This window comes from Lampetra fluviatilis, chromosome 12, assembly GCF_964198595.1.
Source record: "Lampetra fluviatilis chromosome 12, kcLamFluv1.1, whole genome shotgun sequence".
In the NCBI taxonomy this organism is placed as follows: Eukaryota; Metazoa; Chordata; class Hyperoartia; order Petromyzontiformes; family Petromyzontidae; genus Lampetra; species Lampetra fluviatilis.
Genome location: NC_136286.1, coordinates 13335638 through 13359021, shown reverse-complemented (window position 1 = coordinate 13359021; position 23384 = coordinate 13335638). Strand labels below are relative to the sequence as shown.

Genomic DNA, 23384 nt, shown 5'->3' with positions numbered 1-23384 from the left:
CAATCCCATTATTATAATTGGTAAGAATCTACTAATATGGGGGGATTGTAACACAGTAATGATGGATTCTATAAGAGTCCCATGTGATGGGGAATAAATACCCTTGCAACAAATTAATTAATGTCATTGGTTTCTATGTTCTTGTTTTTTTTTCAGTGGTATAGACTGAACAATGCACATTCTCACAGTGTTAAAAGATAAAAAGTAATCATTAATTGCCTTATTTTTTTTAGAGATGAACACATACCTATGACCAAGTAAGATGTTTTCTTCTTCAGTTTAGTTTTTGTAAACTTCTTTTTGCAATTGTCACACGTCTAAAATAATAATTTACCATTAAGTCTAACCGCTCTTTTGTACAAGTAAAATGTGAAAAATATTTTTTATTATTAAAATTATTATATATAAAGTCATTATACTGGACATGCAATGTAGATTGCCATTTTATAATTCAATTCAAATATTTTCACACCACATGAATATGTACAGTAAAACAGCTGTGATTTGATCCATATAATATAATACTAACTTCCATGGCTTTTTCGTCTTCTAAAATATGTTTTTTGAAGTATTTTTTGTCTCAGCAGACTTGTAACTAAAAGTCACGCGTTCAGGGCGAAGTCTTAATTTATCCTGCCAGTGCAAACAGTAACCAGTGCTGTGAAGGATCTGCCGCTGGCAAGTGCTTCCCACAAAAAAAATCTTCAATCAATTGCTGCATGTCATCAAATCTGCTGTCCCGTCATTGTCGACGGCATACGCCTGATACCCTTAAGACATTCTAGAGTTTCAGGTTTCTTAAAGAAAAGGCCTCCCAGCATGGAGCCCGATAGGAGTAACTTCGTCAGGCCAATGTGTCTGCCCCCTAAATCGGGGCCAATGCGATTGCCAATCTAAAGCCTCTAACCCAAATACATTGGCTCTTGGGCTTGAAACAGCTCCGACTAAGCCTATGAACGCTGTGGCCTTGAGTGCATAGCCTGCATTAAATACAGAATTTTACACGTAAAAAAGTTTTGCATATTTATTTAAACAATTTACGAATCTTGGCAATGTTTTGTTTCAGTATGGATTTTGGTAGTAATGGTTATCAGACAAGACAGTCCCATGGCATTGACAATCCTGTTGCAAAAAGGTAAACGGAAAGACTTTAAATTTGGATATCAAACTCACATGGCTGTTCCATTCATTCCCTCATCCACCCTTTTATTAACGCACGTTAACAATGTGCATGCCGGACAGTGTCCATCTCCTGACTTGTAGCGCTGTTCATTGGGATGCATGCGTTAGTTCAGTGGCAGGTAATGACCAGTACGTGAACATTTATATAACATTTTATAGCGAGCAAGCGGGTTTAAAACGCGTTTTTGTTGCATATCATTTCCTGTTGTGACCTTAATAACCTAAGGAGCATATAAGCGGTACAATCGCAAAAAACACCTCGACATACGCGTAGAAGTTTTGATTTCGAAACAGACAACATGCACGACTGATAAACGTGTTGCGTTTGGAACTGAGCCTCCGTCATGCGCCCACGCTTGTCCGCTATGCACAACGAACCTGCAGCCCCTACTGTGGAGAGAGCTGGGAGCGTTGTCCCCGAGCCTTGACCCCTCCCAGGCAAGCTGAGTGGGGAGAGCAACCCTAAGATAACCAGGGTAGTAAGTACCAACCCCGCCGCTCAGTCCCAACACCCTAACCGTACTAACTAGCCAACGCATGGTGCATACTAACAATGCTCTAATACGGATTTCATAGCATCAGCATGCGGACTGTGTGTGTTTGCGCACGTGCTTGCCCTCGTTTGCAATGTGGTTTCTTTCCACACGTGGTTGCACGTTAAATGTTATTTAGGAAACTCTACCGAACCGCGTGCTTGCACACCCAGTGGATGCTGTTTGGCAAGCCGGCTGTTTGGTATTTCTTGCACCGATGTGCTTATTGGATGCAGCCTTTGATTGGCCACGAAGAAAGGGCTGGGCTTGGAGCATGGTTTAAACGTCCGTACGAGAAGGTGGAGTCGTTTAGTTTTGCTCCTCCATAACAAACCCATCGAAACTTCATCCTTATCGGGGAAGCGATATATGAATTCCTTGTACGCAGTACGGTTTCTGTGGATTCTGTGGATGTTGATGTTGAGTAGAGTGAGACTCTCTAAACACCATGGCAGCAATCTGTCCAGGATTGAGTTACACTCAACTTGCCTTGGTGCCACTTTTGTTTACACATCTCTACTCCCAAGTTGTGTTTTGCAGGATGTTTGACTCCCGGTTAGCACACTCTTGCCTCTGTTACCTTTGGAATATATTATGGCCTGTTTATTTTAATGACTGTGTTTCAATTACACACACAACAGTTGAGACTGCTAGGAATGGCTTTAGCATTCATTACATCCAGGTTTTTTCCCCACATGTTTAGTTTAAAGGTGGTGGATGAACTAAAATAGAGTGCACATTTAAAATATATTTCCAGCGGAAGAGTGGTAATATAGTCGTGGTCCTCGCCATAGAGCTATGAACACGGTCACCTGGGTTAAATTCTTGGCCACGGTTTACATCAGTGACGAGTGATATCTATATATCCTGGGCAACCCCCATCGCCAACCCCCAACGAACCAGCATGTTTAAGTACGGTCAAGAAACCACTGAGACTAATACGGTGTTTGGCGTGGGCCTTTGTCCGGCAGTGGATTGACAGCAGCCTGTAAAACCGTGCTTACATCACAAAGCAGGAGGATGCATCGCCTTGGGACATTCTTTGCATGTTGGGTAATTTCACTGCAGAATTAAACTGGGGGGAAAAAATCCCCTTCTGTTTTCAACGAAACTGGCTTGTTAGGCCCAAGGGAAATCCATTTGTCTCCATGTGTGTGCATCTCGATCGTGTTGTTGTTGTTTCAACATTGTCCTTGTTTTTTCATGTGCTTCAAATTATGTGCTTGTGCTGCTCGGCGTAGGCACAGAGCAGTATTTATGTTTAGTCAATCACATCACCATCTGTACTAATCTCAAATGTATTCATTGTTTTGCCTTGTGTCAACAGATACAGCATAAAACAATTGAGTCATATTGTGGTATTAAAATGTCACTCTGGGGATTTTTGGTACTTTTATATGTTTGACCTCGATTAATAATTTTGCCCAAGTAGAGCACTGATCCAGTAACATGTTTTTTTAATTGTTTAGCAAGTGCTGTTGTAACTTCTACATTGGCTGCTGTGGAGTGCATTATTTAATATACCACAGTATGGCTCTATTGATTTCGGTGTAACCCACTTAATATCAGACATTACACAAAGGGGCTGCTGCTTTAACAGGCTTCTTCGTGACTTAAATGCCACTGGTTTTCAGTCTTGAGCATATTAAGTGGGTTACGTAAAAATGTACATGTTGGCTCTCATTTAGCTGCTTGTTCATTTTCCATCGATGGACACCCATAATGCAATGCGCATCCTGCATTTGACGTGACACGCCGCCACCTTTTCAGGCAGGAAATGCACAGTCCTGGCTGGGCGAGTAACGTGTGAGAGGTCATTGAACACGTGTTGGGGATTGTGTTGGGGTTAGGGTAGAAAAATCGTGGTGCAAATTGCTACAATGTGGCATTGCACGCACGGCGGGGTTTTGCTCCCAGTCTTACTGTGCATACGCATATACACGCATGATGGCAATTGTGTTGTTTTATATTCCATCTGAATGTTGCTTCGCCAAATAATTTGTAATGACCTTATTTTGATTTTTGTTTTGTTTGTTTGTTTGCATGCCACTTTTAGTGGATTTGATTGACCAGCCAATAGTGTAAGTGTATTCTTAGGTTTTTTCGGTAAAGTCACGTAGGTAAAACATCAAAATTAATGAAAATAAAATAAAATAAAAACAAAAATCACGACGTTTCGGAGGCAACACAAGTCTCCGTCATCAGGTGGGACCGTCACAGCCGAATTAGCTGCATCAAATGAGGCAATGATTCAAGAAGTAATCCCTTATAAGCAAGTTGAAGGGGGGAGGAGAGGGGGGGGGAGCTCATCAGAATGTGGTAGCCAATGAATGGAACGTATCGGGAGGGAGGGGGGCGGGGCTCAAAGACAGCACGGGGCGCCAAGCACAACGCATCGGGAGGGGGAGGGGGGGGGCCAAAACAATGGACGACGGCTTGGACGCGGTTGCTGCTGCACACGCCAACACAATGGACAGAGAGGGGGGAGGGGAGGTCTGATACACATGATAGACAAAAGAACGAAAATGCCCATGTTTATACCAATGCTGGCTGAACAATGAAGAGAGCACTGCCAAAAAATAACTGGGGATGTGCCTGTCAGATACACTTTTTTGGACCATCTTATCTGACAGGCACTATTTTACTTTACTTTACCGAGTGTTAACATCCCCAGTTATTTTTTGGCAGTGCTCTCTTCATTGTTCAGCCAGCATTGGTATAAACATGGGCATTTTCGTTCTTTTGTCTATCATGTGTATCAGACCTCCCCTCCCCCCTCTCTGTCCATTGTCTTGGCGTGTGCAGCAGCAACCGCGTCCAAGCCGTCGTCCATTGTTTTGGCCCCGCCCCCCTCCCTCCCGATGCGTTGTACTTAGCACTCCGTGCTGTCTTTGAGCCCCGCCCCCTCCCTCCCGATACGTTCCATTCATTGGCTACCACATTCTGATGAGCCCCCCCCCTCTCCTCCCCCCTTCAACTTGCTTATAAGGGATTACTTCTTGAATCATTGCCTCACTTGATGCAGCTAATTCGGCTGTGACGGTCCCACCTGATGACGGAGACTTGTGTTGCCTCCGAAACGTCGTGATTTTTTTTATTTTATTCTAATTAATTTTGATGTTTTACCTACGTGACTTTACCAGAAAAAACCTAAGAATATGATTCCTTGCAGTCACGAAAGCTTCAAATCTAGAATTAGTGTGTGTTTGTGTGCACATGAGGGGGGTGGGGGTGTGGTAAATTGGGTACACATTTATATTGCACACCGCCTAAAATTAACAACCGTGCAAATAAGCATTACCACACTTTTTAAATATACGCGTTATAAATGCACTCTTGTCTTTGTTTAGGTAACGGGATGAAGATGGCAGTGAGGAAATCGGTTCGTTCTGGCGGTGGTGTGGAATCGCGACGAGAATTCGACATGTTCTTGAAAACTGTAAACTCTCCACTGTGCTGCAGTTTGCCTGTGGAGCTATTTTAATTGCTTCATCATTGGCTGGATTTTTTTTATACACATTATTTTACCTGACAATGTAACTTTGTTTTTTACCCGAGAATGTCAACCCTTTAGCAGTAAAGTAAGTTGAGTGTAAAATAAATACAGCTATGCTTAAGCACTCTAGCGCAAGCTTACCCAATAAATAACGTTGTTGTTTTCCGCACGTCAAACGTTCCTCTTTCCTGGTGTTTTGATACGTTGATTTGTTTTGTTGAGTCTGTGGGAGCGCCAACACTGCAGCCACATCGCGTTCAAGAAGGATGAAAGCAGTAAACAATTTCTGTACATTAAAAAGCAGTAACATAGATGACATAGTTGTATTACAAGTACTGCTATGACTTGTTCCTACGTTCTTTGATGCTTACCTTGTTTTTAAGTCCTGCAAGTCCCTTGCCATGTAACCAATATTTGGCAGACGCTGTATAAGCTTGTCTTGCACTAGATATATTGAATGTGTAGCATGTATATTTTTGTGTTATAACAACACCATACACCTTACATTTGTACAGTAACTCACAGTCGTAGTTTTATTTTTTATTGATTAAATAACATTGCTCGGTTTATTCTATAAGGAAAAGATGGCAGCCTTCACTACCTAGCTCCGTCCTTAAGAGTCGGCAGTTGAATTGCCTTGGGGCAAATTGAAAACTCATTTCTTTAGAACTGCGTTTTGTGTTTAGTTTGTTTTCCTTCCCCCGCACCTCAGATTATTATCACGGTTGGCTACATACGGTGCGAAAGAAGTTCAACATACACACGTTTATACACATCCACTTGCAGCACATCGTGGCATCCCCACAAGTGTACATTGGGCTTTCATTAGTTTTGTACTCATGTCGCTTTTTTTTTGTTTAAAAAAGGAAACTGGTTCAACCGATTTAATCGCCCTGACAGCACATGATGAGGCCAGTGTAGTAACTCCCAACTGCCCCCCCCCCATGTACAACAATCTAATGCAGTGCTCGCCAATATAACTTGAACACTCTCTGAGTGTGATTCGGATTTTTAATTATTTCATTTGGAGCCCTCGTCGTTTACATGTTTAGCGAAGTCCTGAGTCCAATCCCTCTCGCTTGCGATGGACAGATGTTCCGCGTCGAAAAAAAGTCTGCTGTGGAACAACAATCAACAGTAGGCAAAGATGAATAATATTTGTTCAACAACTTCTCAGACGAATTAATTTATATACTTAAGTTGTTTTATTTTCATGTATGCTAAAATTATGTTTTCATTATTTCGCTTGAAACATTAACTTTCATTTTATTGTTGATTAACGATTTTATTAAGGTTGGTTTTCCTGTGTGCGAGTGGAAGGATACACATAGAGTGCAGATTATGTAGTTCTTATTTATTTTACTAGACTATATAAAAGAGATTTAGAGTTTTATGTCATCTATTTATATTTTTAAATAGAAAAGTATTTGTCATATGACTACTACTACGAAAATGTATGTTGATTGTAGGTATACAAAGTTCAAGTGATGGTCGTGGAAATTTTCTATCACGGTTTAATATTCGTACAGTGCACCATTAATGAACAATTTATATTTCAAGTTGTATACAAGTACTGTCATATGAACACACGCAACCACATCGTATAATGTGGGTGTCTGTGCACCATAGCGAATTACCACGATTAACTGTACACTGCCACATAAAGAGAGCGAAAACTGTTGCTTAAAATTGCTGCCTACATGTATACACGTAGCATCACAGCGCGAGTTTTAAAGTTTTAAAAAGTATAAAAGTTTGAACAAAAATATTAAACCGTTATAACATTCGCATACGCGTGCACATGCATTATAAGAGCGCAGCGTTCTGCCACCAAACGCCGGTGGGTTCCACTCCCAAGTTTGACATCGCATGTTATGGGCCCCCACGTTATGGCCCCACTTGGCCAGCTTTGTGTACCGTTGTGTTCGCTTTTACTTTTGAAACGACGAATGTGAAGACCACGTAGGTCTAAGAGGGGTGGGCAAATGTATTTGTATGAACAAACGGACAAGGGTTGTCGGTGTTCCCACTTTTGGGGGGTTATTGCCCGTGGAGCAGCCATGGGGCACGATTTCAGCCCATCTCGAATCAACCGACCACAGCACAACTCCCCACCACCACAACGGGCTGCTGTCGTGTTCATTGCCTGAAGAAAGGCAGCCACATTCGTTTGGCATTTATTTTTCAGAGGTTATAGAGGCACGGGTGCATTTTTGTATTGCCGGCGGAAATTACCGTACGGATGAAACTATCTTTTTTAGCTAACTGCGTATGTAATGTAGAATCTTCTGCTTACAAAATTAAGGCGAGGTTGGCAGGGGGGTGGTTGTCATATGACTGAGCCAGTCACGTCTCGAAAATGTAAGCGGTTTTTTTTTCACTCCCGAATTGGCAACTTTGACGAATGCTGCAAATGAAAATTGACATTGGAAGTGGCAATAGTTGTAACGTTACAGCCTTTGCATCCTCTATTTTAGAATATCTTTGTAATATACACCTTTCAAATGTTCCACTGCGTACGCGGGTGTGCTGCATGGCTCTCCGATGCGTTTGCGGGTTGTACCACGAGTTATAGGGCGAAATGTCCAACGTTTCGTTCCTAGCTGTGGGAGCTTGTGCAGGAACGATCGCACCGCGTGGTGGGAGAGCTTCGGCATAAATGTGTTAACATTGGAGAGCGATGCAAATGTTCCCGCTTTGTAGAATACCTGATCTGTACTGTCATCTGTAACTCCTTTAAAGAACGTACAGTCTGAGTTTACAGGCGTTTTACATTAACACGTTGATATTCTACACCCGGCGTTCACTTTAAAGACCAAGTTTTGTTCTGTCTGCACCCAAGACCCGTTGAATAAATGTGATGATCATCTCTTACCCATGTGTTCAGTGGTGATCGCCGCGTCTGTGATATCACGTGTCGTGGTCGTGTGTTTAATATGCATTTTTGTAAGATCAAGACTGATGGTTTCACAACTGTTCTCAGATTATACAGCAGTAACAAAAAAAACCTGCTTCAATGAGCAATGACAGAACTCATCTCTTGGCCCTTAGTCTCGAAATGTCACATTCTCATGGATGGGGGATGTCAATGCACGGGACCACCACTGTACACTTTCCAAAAAGTGTTACAGCACTTATCATTCCTGGAGGGACGGCAGGCCTCGATGGGGATTGGCTTGGATCACACCTTCTAACCACTGATATGAGATACAACTATTGTCAGGTGTGCAGTTTCGAGATCGTTGCAATATTTTGTCAAGATAAAACGTAATTTAAAATAATTGTTTCGCACGCTTCACACGTCATTAGCGAGGTTCATACTGAGACGAATGTCGGTTTTGAGATATCACAAATGTCCCGACTAACCAGGCCCGGGAGGAGGCAACGGCACAGCTTGCATTATTCAACGCATCTATCACGTAACTTGAATAAAAAGTGGTCAGAGTGCACTTTACGTCAAGGTCAGACTACAATCCGAGAATAGCACATCAAGGAGAAATGCTCAAACATTCAGCGCGTCCAGTTGAAAATATCAGTGTTTAATTCATGTTGTTGAAAGGATGGTTTCTAATCGGCCCAAAAAAATACCGCCGTTTGTCATGAATCAGTCCCATTCACAGCAGCCGCACCTTTACATCAGCCGCACCTTAACTCTTAGAACCTCCTGGTTCAACCAGTCTACACAACAAAGACTCATTCCTGGCAGCGGTTTCAGCCGCACCACCTCTACATAACAAAAGGCTCAGTCCCATTTACACGCACCTTTACATCAGCCGCACCTTAACAACTCTTGGAACCTCCGAGTTCAACCAGTCTACACAACAAAGGCTCATTCCTAACAGCGTGCTTGAGCCGCACCGAACCTCAATAATAATATCCAGGGCCTACCTTGGCTCCTCCCACCCTCAAGCAGTATATATACAAGGACTGTTTTCTTGGAATTTCTCTTACTTGATACAGCTATCGTGCTGTGACGGTTCCACCTGAAGACGGAAGCTTGTGTTGCCTCCGAAACGTGATTTTTATTTTACTTTTATTAATTGTAATTTTTTACCTACGTAACTTTACCGAAAAAAACCTAAGAATATGAATCCTTGCAGTCACGAAAGCTTCAAATCTAGAATTAATCCACCTGTGGATAAATGCCCCTCCCCCAAGTGGTTGCCATCCGCCACGGTCCAGACACGAAGCCAGCACCTCCACCTGCACGCTGCGACCGGATTTCATCGTCTCGCGCCCACGCACGCCTCCTCTGCTGCGGATGGCTTCGAGAGGCGCATTCCACCCTGAGCCGCCGTCCCTTCGACTGACGGCGTCCTGCTCAAGTCCATTTCATAAACGGTCCAATGTGATTTCAAGAAGGCGTCTTTCCATACTTGTTTGCACACATTTGAGCTTTTTCCATTAAAAAAAATCATAGCACTATGCACTGGTTAAACGTTTTCTTCTTTTTGAAACATTGATACACTACTTTTCGTTATTCGATTTAGCTTTCCAAAGAAATTCGGCCATATCAGCACAAACAATTTTTGGCACCACGAATTTGTTCCTTTCTTAAAAAATTCAAGATTAAATCCAATTATAGGAAAACATTTAAATGGATAGTGTGTGAAAATATCAGAGCTATTTTGATAAAAGCAAATCTTGCACGCAGTTTTCCTGTGCATTGGATTACCATTTAGCTAATATTAAAAAAAAAGTAATCACGGACACCAACACTTATCTTACGTAAAGATGTTCTTTTAATAATCATCGCTGCTTCCTGCACATCAGAAGGCGTGGAAACTCTGAGCAACTCGTACATTCCCACCCCCTGTAGAAAATCCACACGCAAGTGAGAGGCCATTGAGCCATGTCTTGCCCGTGCCTCCTGCCAGGGCCACAGGGGGGTCTCGAGGGGAGTCCCGCAGACGGATATTCATGCCACAATGATTGCCCCCCCCCCCAATGGTGATATTCAATCAAATCTGCTTATTTGTGGGTGCTACCTTGGAAAACTGAAAGTGTTGTGCAGTGACGTGGTCACGAAAGTAGAAGCGGCGGGAGTTCACGTATTTAATCAAACATTCAAGCGGACACTTTTTAAGCGAAAATAACTTGAAAATCGAAAAAAGTAAAAACATTTTTGAAAAAGGAATAGTAGTCGTTACATTCTGCTTCATTTTAAAATAATTTTATATGACAATACAGCATCTGTTTAGCAGAGGTGGGACAAAGTCATTGTTATGCAAGTCCAAGTCGAGTCGCAAGTCATCAAATTCATGACTCGAGTCTGACTCGAGTCCAAGTCACATGACTCGAGTCCACATCTCAGAGGTGGGACAAAGTCATTGTTATGCAAGTCCAAGTCGAGTCGCAAGTCATCAAATTCATGACTCGAGTCTGACTCGAGTCCAAGTCACATGACTCGAGTCCACACCTCTGCTGTTTAGAAACCCGAACATACATTCCACAATCTTAGACAGTTGTGCTTCATCTAAATCGTGTTGCCTTGTAGAGCAACTAGGTACAGACCCACTGTTATATATCGGATGTGGATGGCATAGAATCTGCCTTGCTGGCAACATTTAGACGGGTCACATTCATTTGGAACATTGAGTCCCCTCGAGTATGCGTGGCAAACGGATCCCACACTTTTAGTGCCACGCACCGAACCGTACATTCTTGTTCATATAAATACTGACAATTTGTACCAGAAAATAAATACCTATTAATGTTTTTGCTGATGTGGCATTATTAGCTGAAATACTTAGTGTTATTATTTTGCTTGCAAATTATTTTTTTGCTTTTTGTAAACACCATGGCAAGCTAATGCAATGTCAATAATGTACAACTTTACAACAATTTATTTTATATTAACAAACACATTAACAAAGATTATTTCCAACCAAATACCACTGCACCCCCACGATTATGCCCAGTTTGAACAATGTTGAGGTGGAACACAATGGGTCACGAACATTGGGCTGCTCCGTATATTTGAAAAGATAAGCATGGTCGAATTACTGCACTGTAGTTCGTACATTTGATACAGAACCAATAGTGAAACTGAACACCATGGCTTGTGGCAATGGTGATTATGTAAATTCGCAACAAACTCAAAATAAATTAATCACGATTGTTCATCGAATACAATATGCACTGCTACAATCTTAAGAGAACAGCACTTTTGTTAATTTATAACAGAAAATAAACAGCAAAGAAAAAAACGTTTAAATATTACCGCATGAAAAAAAATGGTGCAATTTAGGCATCATGCAAAGTGACCGATCTGAGGCAGCTTTTTGTAACACGAAGACAAGGCGAGCCAGGCCACGACTTCTCCTGAGGGCCCAACGAAACACGCCCTCAATAACACAAGGCTGGCGCCGCAATTCAAGCACAATGTGAATGTGCAATGCAGCAACAAGCACTTCAAAGTTTAAAACCTCTTCAAGTATCTCCACCTCTGAATGGAGTGGTGCCCCCCCTCTCTCTCTCTCTCTCCAACCCACTTCCAGAAGCGCTGTGCCACAAATGCGCGTGCGCCGGCAATGCCATGAGGTATATTCCTTAAATGTTATTTTCAAATCACGGCCTACCACGACACTTTGTACCGTCGCTCTGCAACTAAAAAAACCACGCCGTCACATCTCGAACCGTGCGCTCTCCTTGAGCAGCAGCCGCGTCAACAGTGGCCGCAGCAGCTCGATGGTGATCTGCGCGTCTCTCCGAACGAAGGGCTGCGCCTCGTCGTGCGAGTTGGGCAAGCGGTGCAGCACCGTGGCCAGCACGTCCGTGGCGGTCATGCTGTCCGGGCACAACTCCCACACTTTGCCCACGTACGGGTCCAACCCCCGGCTGCAGGTAAACGCATCGAGGAAGGTGGTGAACACCTGGGCCTGCAGCATTTGGTTGTCGATGCGGTACCGGCTGGCGGCCGCCACAGCCTGCTGCCACATGCCCATGCTAAGCAGCAGCTGGATGGCCTGCGCGGCGTCCTCCGGCGAGCCTCTGCACAGAAGCTCGGTGCGGATGAACGCCGCTTCTTCGCCGCCGCCGCCGCCACCTTTGCTCTCCGGCAGCACGAACAGCGCTCGCAGGTGCGGAGGCGTGGCGGCACTGTCGGCCGACAGACGTGACCTGGGCACCGCTCGCTGACTTTCCTGTGCCGCTCCCACAAAGGGAAGCAGATCCTCGGGCCGGTGTTGGTACAGCGCCACGCAGAGCTGCTCGTAGACGGGTGGCACGCAGTCCCGGTCCGTACTCTCCTGCATCACGCACCGCCAGGATTCGTTTAGCCCTCCTCCAGCTGCTGCTGCTGCTGCCGCTCCATCATCGTTGGGCCCCAGGATGTCCCAAACTGCTGACAGAGTTTCACTCAGGAATGTGTCAAGGAGACTCTGGAATCGCTTAGGTGTGTCCATGTCCCTGCTCTGCAGCAGCCTGGACACCTCCTCTTTGATGAACTCGGCGTATTGAATTTCTGCTTCATCATCCACAACAAATGTACGCTTGATTTGTTCAATTTTTACATAGCTTTCGATCAAAGGCTTCAGTGCATTTTCCAGATTCACAGAAAAGGGTGCGGCCTGTGAATTGGTATTTTTGGGACACACAGCATGGGAAAGGATGGCCACAACAAAAGCAGCTCCTTTTCCAGCGCCACCTTGTTTCAGCTGCTCCGGTGTAATTTTGTTGCCAGTCAAACTTCGTTTCTGGTAGTAACTGCAGGCCTCTTCATAGACCCAAGCCGATAAAACGTCCTGTGGTCTCAAGCTGCCACTGCCGTGCGATCGTACTGGCTCCGTGTCAGCTCGGTAAATTCCTTTTTCAGTCAGAAAACGAAATTCATCCTCGTCCCTGTCCGACGTGATGCTCAAGATGCAAACGCCGCCCTTTATTTTCCTTATCAGATGCCCACTCCGAGTGTCGAACATTTCCACGTCCCTATCAGAGGCAACGGCCAACGCGTTTTTGACAGCCAGCATGTCCAAACGCGAGCCGCGCCGCAACAGATCGCAGCGGCACAACACGCGGCACGCCCCGTCGCGCTCCACACGCCACACCCGGCCGTCGGAGAGGCCCAGCAGCAATCCCCCTCCGCGGCAAGCGGCGTGCGCCACTACGGGCTCGCTGGTGGGCGGCGGGCTCACGCAGCCCAGCGCCAGGCCCTTAAAATCGGCGTCCGAGTCCGGGCGCTTCGCGCAGACGACGCCGCCGCGGCGCAGGGCCACCGCCGACACGGTGCCATCGCGCGGCGACCACAGCGGCAGCAGCGACTGCAGGGGCACGGGGTTCCGCTGGAAGGGCACGAGGTGCACCACGTCCGCCGACGGCACCACGTGCAAGGCGGGACAGCCGTGGAGCAGCACCTGCACGCCTCCCAGCGTGACGGGGCCGCCGGCGGTGGCCTGCGACACGGCTCGCCTGCACACGCAGTGGCGCAGAAGCAGGTCCCTGCTGGAGCGCGGCGCGGAAGAGGAGCGGGCCTCGCACCACAGCAGGCACGACGAGAGAGCGGCCGCAGACAGCACCCTGGCACGAGGGCTGATGCACAGGTTGGCACGTCCGGCCGGTGACATCTCGTGCCGCTGCCGCCGCACGTCACTCCTCCAGAAATCCACGCGCCCGCTCTCGAACACCACCGCCACCAGCGCCACAGCAGGAGGGGGCGCCGCCGCCGCCGTCGCCTCCGTGGACGATTCCTCCTCCGGCTCGGGCGCCGCATCGTTCGTGGCGGTCCCAGGCGGCGGCAACACGAGCACGTCCACGATAGCGTCCGACACGTCGGCGTACCCGAACCGGTCGGCGTGGTCGAGGGTCACCAGCGCCCGTCCGCTACGAGCCATGGCGAACGAGCGCCCACAGCGAACCTTGGCCAGGACGCCATCGGACAGAATCTGCTCGAGTGGCCCCAACTCGTCCACCTCGCACACCGTGTCCAGCGCATCCAGGTCGCACACCTGGCCCACCTCGTCCAGTCCACACGCCCCATCCGGCTCGTTGGCGTCGTCTCTCCTCAACACGGTGTCCACCTTGGCAGCGTTGGGCGACTTGCACATCTTTGGCACTTTGTCTCTCTTGGCCTTCCGCGAGACCTTGTCAACTTTGTTCATCTTCACCAGCTCGTCTCGACCTGAGCCCTTGCCTCCCTCGTCTGTGTTCTTTAACACGTCGTTCGTACGCAACACCTTGTCCCCATCTTCCACCTCTGCCACCTTACTCGTACACAAATCCTCGCCTCTCTGATTCATCTTTAACGCCTTGTCCAAGTCCAACGCCACGTTTCCATTTCCCACCTTTAACGTCTCGCCAACGCCAAACGCTCCACCTCCATTTGCCATCTTCAACACCTCTTTCCCACTGCTCCCATTTTCCATCTTGAACGACTTCCCCACGGAAGCTTCGTCTCCGTTGTCCACCTTCGTCGCCCTGTCAACGCACAATGCTCCACCTCCACCGTTCATCTCCAGCAGCACGTCTACACCAAACACTCTCGCTCCATTGTCCATCTTGAACACTTTGAATTCGCCCTCCGCCCTCAACGCTTTACCTCCAATGTCCATCGTCAAAACGCGGCGTCAACCTTCCACCTTTCACAAGTCGTCCACCTCGCTCGTCTCCGCGCCGCATCCACCACGCCTCGTCAGCAGCCCGCGGCGCCCGCTCCACCTCGTCGGCCGATTGTCCATCTCGCGTCGCCCCCCGACAAAGTCCACCTCCTGTCACCGACGGATGGGCGTTGCTGGATAAGTTAGCGAGCGCCTATTAAGTCCATGTGAGTGTGATTGTGTGAAGTTAGTGAGCTCCTAATAAGCCCATGTGAGTGTGATTGTGTGAAGTTAGTGAGCTCCTATTAAGCCCATGTGAGTGTGATTGTGTGAAGTTAGTGAGCTCCTATTAAGGCTCTGTGAGTGTGTGAGTGTGAAGTCAGCGAGCGCCTATTAAGGCCCTGTGAGTGTGTGAAGTTAGTGAGCTCCTATTAAGTCCCTGTGTGTGTGTGTGAAGTTTGCGAGCACCTATTAACACCCCTCGTGTGAGCGTGACGAGAGGGCGATGTGAGAGAGGCGAGTGGAAGTCGCCTGAGCCCGTGAGTGAGCGAGAGGCGAGCTGCTAGCGAGCTCCCATTGTTGCCGCTGATGTTGTTGCTGCTGCTGATGATGCTGCTGATGTTGCTGATGATGTTGGTGCTGCTGATGATGTTGCCATCGTTAATCCGCGACGAGCGGCGTGGGGAAAGCAGCAGCAGCAGCGGCCGCCTCCTCCTCCTCTTGTCGATGTTGACGAAGGCTGCATCAGCTGGGAGGAGGAGGAGGGGGGGGGGTCCGCGGCAAATTTGCGTGTAAGGGAAGTGGCGGGCAGAGTTTGGTTGACAATCACACAACCCCCTCCCCTCCCCTCCCGTGGCCGCCGATCGCTTCTTCTCTCACGGTCGCCCCTGCACACTCGGCCATCACTGCCCGGCACTCTCGAACGGCGACGCTGCCAATTCTGCAGCGATCTTAATTGATAAGCTAATGACACACGCCATGTGCCGGTTATTAAAACGTCTTGAGGGTGTGCGCGTTGCGACCACGTGTATGGGGTGTGTGTTGCTCTGTTGCACGCTCGAGGGGACGTGAGGCATCTTTTTTCTTCTTCTTCTCCAGCTCGAGTCGATGCGATTGAGCGCTGGGAGGCGGCACGAGTGAGCGAGACGTTTGGCGTGCACGGCGGTATTCGCCGCGGTCCCCGGGCAACGCGCCTCTGGGAGTCACGAGGGAGTCACGAGATGTGGTCACAAGCGAAAGTGACGATGGTGATGGTAGTGATGGTGGTGGTGGTGATGGTTGTGGTGGTGGTGGTTGTGGTGATGGTTGTGGTGGTGGTGATGGTGGTGGTGGTGATGGTGATGGTGGTGGTGATGGTGGTGGTGGTGGTGATGGTTGTGGTGGTGGTGGTGGTGATGGTGGTGGTGATGGTGGTTGTGGTGATGGTTGTGGTGGTGGTGATGGTGGTGGTGGTGATGGTGGTGGTGATGGTGGTGGTGGTGGTGATGGTAGTGATGGTGGTGGTGGTGATGGTGGTGATGGTGGTGGTGGTGATGGTGGTGGTGATGGTGGTGATAGTGATGATAGTGGTGGTGATGATAGTGATGATGGTGATAGTGATGATAGTGGTGGTGATGATAGTGATGATGGTGATAGTGATTATGGTGATAGTGACGATTGTGAAAGTGATAATGGCGATAGTGATGATGAATTAATTGATGTATACATTATATTCTATGTATAGATACATTTCATATGACAATGAAAACTGGAAATACAATGACCTTTCGTTCCCTAAACGAGTTCCTCCCAGGAGTTACCCAGTGAAAACTGGAACCTAATTAGCGACGCATTACAAAATGTTTGCTGGGTTGCACTGCCGTAGTCACGAAATGGCAGTGATTCAAATTGTGATGGAGATGATTAATGGTGATAAGAATGTTAGCCGCTTATTTTGTGAATGTATTGCTATTTTATTGTGGTGATCGTGATGTTATGTTAGCATTGGTAAAGTGGTTCAGGTAATATCTGATTGTAACGATATGATGACGATGGTATTGGTCGTGATGTGATAAGGGTTATTATGATGGTAGTCTAAGCTATAATTAAGGTGTTTTTGATGACAGTAACACTGATGATGGTATTAAAGGAGCTGGTGATCATGTACGACTGCAGTGGTTATATTGACGATTTGATGATGAAACACGCGTTTAGATTATTTAGCTGCCATACATTTCCACGTGATAGGCCACTTCGTTGACCTATCATCTGTCACAAGGTCGCTTCTGATAAATAACTAATAGCTCAGTTGACTTTACCTGGGAATTTTTATTTATTTATATTGATTTTATACCTACGTGACTTTACCGAAAGAACCAAAGAGTATGTTTATTTATAGTGATTTCCTTACCTTTCATATACTTTGCATTCCTATAGTTTTTTTGTTATTTATTTTTACTTTCTGACCCGCCCCTACAGGAGATCTGTGAAAAAGCTCATCAAGGCTCTCCAGGATAAATACAGTTTCTCATTCTGATGGTAATAATGGTGGTTGGTTGTGGTGGTGCTGCTGCCCTCAGCCCCCCCGGGGGTGTTGTTTACACGGCGTCACGTGGGCTTGGAGTCGTGACGGAGTCAGGGCACAGCTGTGTCCGAGCACGTTCCCATGACCATTTAGCCAGAGTCTTGCCCGCTATCTTAGCCGGGATGCTGATGATCGCAACTTAAAGGTCAACCCTGGTACATCGGTGGATGTGTGCAGCACACTGCTTCTTCTGCCACTGATTTGAATTGGGACACCAATCAACACGCGTGGTCGCAACATCTGCTGACTTTTGCAGATTTTGCAAGAGGGATCCTGCCTATTTGTTCACCCGTGTTGGCAGTATACTTCTGAATAAAACTAATTTCACGATTTAAAATAAACGTAAGTGTCCTGTACCTTCACTCGGAAGTGTGAACTGGCTCAGTTTTTTGCTGCGCTGCACTTAGGAAGCCTGAAATAATGAGTATTTTGTTCTGAAAATTGACAGCACCACGCAATATAGTCATCGATTATGGACGTCAAATAATTTACATTCAAGTACTTTACGACCATAACCCATTGAGCCACAATGCGTTACGAAACAGACATCACAAACAATACTGCCGACGTATGATCTTGCGGGTTAAACATTCGTTGTAATTGGCAACGGTAAATTGCACACACTATCGTTGCCATATGGTTGGTTTCGGTTCAATGCGGTTGTATCCAGAGCTTTGCGATTAAACATTGAGAGCTTGGACTGTGAAGATAAAGCAATGGAGTTAGCAGTTTTACTCAAACGCAGCTGCATTCACAATGGTGAGCGCCGGTCACCATCTGCCATCGGTGAGTATCTTGTAAAGCAAACGCATTAAGCCTGGGCTCTCATTTAGCTAGCTGGTTAATGAGTGTTTAATCACTGTCAACATTAGGTTTCAGCTTAGAGAGACTGACAAAACTAACACAATGGGATGTATTTTTTGTTTACACATTTTAAGCAAAAATTGGTTGGGCGGTTTTGTTAAAGATTAATACCAGATAATATATATAATCTTCATAGATGGATACTGTATTCAAATTCACTGCCATCTTTTGCATCAATCACCACATTTGGGGATTGTGTTAGAAACCACTTTTAGCATTTCTTGTAAACATTAAATTCACACCAGGTGTAACTCAAAACTTACTCGCTTGTTTATACTGCAAAATCTTGTGACACTTCTCCGAATGGGGAAAATCCCACCACTGTAATTACTTCTTCAAATACTTTTTGTGGCCAAATCCCACCACTGTAATTACTTCTCCAAAGACTTTTTGAGGCCAAGAGAAAGTCTTAACGAAACGAGTCATCGGATTTGTTTGGGTGCTTATCAATTAAATTGTCATACTCTTTGGTTATTTCAGTAAAGTCACGTAGGTATAAAATAAATTAAATTAAATCACGACGTTTCGATCGCAACACAAGCAACCGTCATCAGGCGGAACGGATACAGCAGGTCAACTGCTCGAAACGTCGTGATTTAATTGAATGTATTTTATTTTATACCCACGTGACTACCGAATGAACCAAGGAGTATGGATCCCTGCCGTCATGAAAACTTCAAATCTAAATTAAATTTCCGTTGGAGACTTTGGTAAGACCCACCTAATTAAAAAAAATGTCTCCACAGTGTCGTCTCGTCAGTCGTTCTCATGTACACTCTTGTTTAAGGGCATCTTATTGATTAAGGGTGCTGTAACAGGATAAAAGGAATCCGCTACCGAATCAATGATAACTTATGTTAATGTTGAAGGCATCCAATCAGGAGTTTTAAGATCCAGAAATTATGTGACAGGAATCACTTATGAGAAGAGGTTTTCCTCTTTTTTTCTGGCAACAACACAGGTGTTAAGATGTTAAATCACCAAATTTTTTTACGAGGAATCATATCTGCATTAACCAAATACTTGTGGTCAAAATGCAAACAAAAAACGTACTCTGATAATATATGCATTGTCTTTGATCCACACCAGAGACAGCTTTCTTTTGAGCCTAGTCTCAAAACCAGAGGACGCCAGAAAAAAGGGAAAAACCTATTCTCATTATCAGAGTATGATTTTTGTTTGCATTCTGACCACAAGTATTGTGGTTAATGCAGACATGATTCCTTGCAAAAAATTTCAGTTTGGTGTTTTCACATCTTAACACAACTGTTTTGTTGCCAGAAAAAGGGGAAAACCTATTCTCATATTTTGGTGCTGGCAAAGGAGGCCCCATGATGTAGCTGCTCACCCCGAGCTCTCATTACTCTGATAGTGGCTTTGTCTTTGTGCTGTTCGACTTTTGGTGTCCTCTGGTCTAACACCGTGTGAGACTAGGCTCGAAAGAAAGCTGTCTCTGGTGTGGGCCAATCAGTTTCAAAGACTGCATATATTATCAGTGTTTTTTGTTTGCATTCTGACCACAAGTATTGTGGTGAATGCAGACACGATTCCTTGTAAAAGGTTTAAATTTGGTGTTTTCACATCTTAACACCTGTTGCCAGAAAAAAGGGGGAAACCTCTTCTCATATTATGGTACTGGCAAAGGAGGTCCCATGATGGAGGAATCACTTTAACGATTTCATTTCTAAATATCACAGCTGTCTGCTCGGTAGATTCCCGTTTAATCGAGCATTGGATCGTTAAAAACCCGTCGATTCCTGTTCCAGTATTGCTTATTGGGTCAAAGCCACGCCCGATGACTCCAAATATGGGGCCTAAAACATTAAACATAATTTCTCATTCATTCTGTCGCCAATTCATTCGTCCCTGACAGCGCTCCCGCACGATTTAAATCCGCGTCACGTGACGGGGGTGGGGGGCTGGCTGAGAGTGGGCGGGGCGTCGGGGTTGAGAGTGGGCGGAGGGTGAGAGCGGGTGGGTGGGGGCTGGCTGAGAGTGGGCGGGGCGTCGGGGTTGAGAGTGGGCGGAGGGTGAGAGCGGGTGGGTGGGGGCTGGCTGTGAGTGGGCGGGGCGTCGGGGTTGAGAGTGGGCGGAGGGTGAGAGCGGGTGGGTGGGGGCTGGCTGAGAGTGGGCGGGGCGTCGGGGTTGAGAGTGGGCGGAGGGTGAGAGCGGGTGGGTGGGGGCTGGCTGAGAGTGGGCGGGGCGTCGGGGTTGAGAGTGGGCGGAGGGTGAGAGCGGGTGGGTGGGGGCTGGCTGTGAGTGGGCGGGGCGTCGGGGTTGAGAGTGGGCGGAGGGTGAGAGCGGGTGGGTGGGGGCTGGCTGAGAGTGGGCGGGGCGTCGGGGTTGAGAGTGGGCGGAGGGTGAGAGCGGGTGGGTGGGGGCTGGCTGAGAGTGGGCGGGGCGTCGGGGTTGAGAGTGGGCGGAGGGTGAGAGCGAGTGGGTGGGGGCTGGCTGTGAGTGGGCGGGGCGTCGGGGTTGAGAGTGGGCGGAGGGTGAGAGCGGGTGGGTGGGGGCTGGCTGATAGAGGGCGGGGGATAAAAGTGGGCGGGTGAAGAGACCCGGAAGTGTCGCACCGCGAGAGAGCGGAAGTGGTGCGCGTCAGTGGCGCGCGCGAGGCCCAGCTCTGTCAGGGGGAGCGCGCGAGACCCCCCTAACAGCCCCCCCCTCACTCCACCCTCGCCCCCCACCAACCCCCACCGCCTCTCTGTGCCCCCACCGCCTCGAGACCCCCCCCCCTTTCTCTTCCCCCCTTCTCATTGCAGTGACAGCGCCCCGCCCCCTCACTCGCCCGTCCCGCCCCCCTCTGTGACCCCGTTGTGACCCCGTCAGTCAGCCACTGGACCCAGGTGAGTGGCGGTCGCAGTCGCCTGGCTCCTGACGCGTCGTCGTTGGCGTGCTTTTGACACGGACGAATTGTGCGTCAACCGGCCCTGGGCCTCCCCTAGGTCCATTGAAGCCTCAAATGTGTTGCCTGGTTCGCCGCGTACACGTCGTCTTTGGGGAGACAAAGGCGGCCGGGCGTGGTGCTGGCCACCTTACCCCCTCGTGCGCCGTGGCGGCCTTCATTGGAGCTGCTCGTTCGCAGCACTTGCCACCACGAGTCTGTTGAGGCGATACGGGAGGATGTTTGTCTTTTGGAGTACTGTACAGGACTGTGGCGCATCTGCCAGTCATTCGGTTCGCCCGTACACGTGGGGGTCTGTTTCGTGAATTGCCAGCGAAAAAGTGCACTTAGTGGCGGACGGCGCCTCTTATTTTCGTGGGGGGGTGGTGGGGTGTGTTGTTTAAAGTCGAGGCGGCCGCCCTGGTCACGCGAGAACGTTGGCGAAGCTGTGTGGGTGTTGAGGCTAGCATTAGGAAGAGGTTTGGGTTTGTTGACGAGTGTCTGGAATTTGGCAAATGGACAGGAGGGCAGGATGCTAGCAGGAGAGGGCAAGTTGGTAAATGTGTTGCAGGACACGGGGCACGGTGACGGTGAGGATATGGGCAGCTCCCGATACAGGGCACGGCGCATGGGTTGCTGTTGACGAGAGAGCCTGGGGTCACTTGACAAGGCATGGGTTAGTCTTACAGGTCATATGCTGACAGTACAGGGCACGGTCATGATACTCGCACCAAAAATTGCATCAATTATGAATTATGATATTAACTGAAAAATGTACGTGTTAAGTTAACAGGACATGGTGTTGATACAGTGTATGGTATATGGATTGGTGTGCTGACAGCATTGGGCATTGATCAAGGTGTTGACGGGGTATGGAGCATGGTGCATGATCAGGGGTTTGATGCAAAACAAGAGGGCATGGTGTATGCTGACAAAAGACATGCAATCTGAGCGAAGGTCCAGTAGTACTTCAACAGGGCAGGAAGCGGTAGCCATTGAATAGGAGTGCAATACAGGGAAAGAAGCATAGCACAAGGAAGCAGCGCACTAAAACGTGGCAATGGATATGGGCATCATTTAAAATAGTTCTGCTCATGTGAAAAGTGGTGATTAATGTTGTGGTGGTGGTGGGAGGGGCGAGACAAAGACCTGGGTTATAGCTACAGGAGATGAACACCACCCCCCGTGAGACACGGGCACTTATACTTTCATGCGCATTTCAAACTTTCATACTCAAAAGTTATATTTGCAGAAACCACAAGAACATGTGTATGCACAGGTTTACTTATAGCCATTACACAAAATCATGTAAAGTTCAGAGAAAACCCCCCGTGTCACCAAAATAATTAATAAGGAAGTCATGAATTGCATATCGTGAAGCAATAATGGACCACAGTCGCACACTTTCCTTATAACACCAGTTAAATCGATGGCTGCATGCCGTTATTCTTTCTGTTCATGGGTTTTGGGTTGAATATCCTAAGTCAAATTTCCAGCCCTTGTTAGCTGGTTGCCATTACAGGGTTTTGGCAATGTTGAATCCCCATTACGCTGGAAACATGCGTCTTCGTGTGTTTGTTGCACAGTTGCATATAAGGGCAGCCATTGCAACAACATACATGACACATGGATGATTGGGTTGGTGATGGGTGCATCAGACTGGCACTGCAACTGACAGCAGGGCCTCAAAGCGAATGTATTAATTAATTATATGACATTGCAGCCTAGAAAATGCCTCCAAACCCTGGCTAAACCGCGAGAGGCGACGGCTACATGGCATTTATCTGCCAGTGGATAGATAATTGGTAAAATCTTCTTTGAGCATAATTTACAAAATATTTAAGTTACAGTGATTTGAAAATGTTTAAAATGTTATTTAGGACACGATATGGATCTGATATTTGTTCAATAACATGATGGCAGCCCTAATTCAAGGTGTAAACACAGTCTGCCATGATACACTTGACTGCCGTGAAGCAGTGGTGAGACCCATGAAGGGATCTCATCTGTAGTATATTCAGATATAAAAAAATGAATTGCAAACTTTTAGAATGCAGTAATTTTTTTCGCATTGTGATGCTCATACATTGGTGTTGCTGTTTTGATGCATTTATTTAATCCCATGTCTGCTTTGAAAAAGATAATGTCTCAATAAAGGTCATATGTACTGTATGACTTTCTCTCGATCCGAATGTGGATTTCTGTAATTGTAGCTTTCTGAATAATGCACAATTACACTTTTTCTAAATAATTGTAATTTTGTCACTGAGACATTGGCATTGTGCAGCGTTAAGTGCAATTACATGGAATCTGCACAATGGTAAATATT

General features: G+C 47.0%; 3 protein-coding genes across 9 annotated transcripts in view; 2 read left to right on the top strand and 1 right to left on the bottom strand.

Moving 5' to 3' along the window:
• Positions 1–8091, top strand: part of PROM1 (prominin 1) — a 58292-nt gene extending 50201 nt beyond the window's left edge. For 2 of the 7 annotated variants that reach the window (XM_078861696.1, XM_078861693.1), the window contains 3 exons: positions 234–257; positions 1067–1135; positions 1567–2980. In XM_078861696.1, coding sequence (XP_078717822.1) covers positions 234–257; positions 1067–1135; positions 1567–1648 — 175 coding nt within the window. In that variant the 3' untranslated portion in view covers positions 1649–2980. Of the gene's footprint in view, positions 1–156; positions 209–233; positions 258–1066; positions 1136–1566; positions 2981–5065 lie in introns of those variants that run through there. The other 5 variants (XM_078861695.1, XM_078861694.1, XM_078861701.1 and 2 more) reach the window with 5 other exon arrangements.
• Positions 8092–10190: 2099 nt separating this feature from the next.
• Positions 10191–15636, bottom strand: HPS6 (HPS6 biogenesis of lysosomal organelles complex 2 subunit 3). The gene has a single exon (XM_078861692.1). The coding sequence runs from the start codon at positions 14757–14759 to the stop codon at positions 11838–11840; it is 2922 nt and encodes a 973-aa protein (XP_078717818.1). The 5' UTR covers positions 14760–15636; the 3' UTR covers positions 10191–11837.
• Positions 15637–17211: 1575 nt separating this feature from the next.
• ARMH3 (armadillo like helical domain containing 3) overlaps positions 17212–23384 on the top strand; it is an 89168-nt gene continuing 82995 nt past the window's right edge. The window contains exons 1-2 of the mRNA XM_078861681.1: positions 17212–17261; positions 20934–21017. The gene's annotated coding sequence lies outside the window, so the exon portion shown is untranslated. The remainder of the gene's footprint in view (positions 17262–20933; positions 21018–23384) is intronic.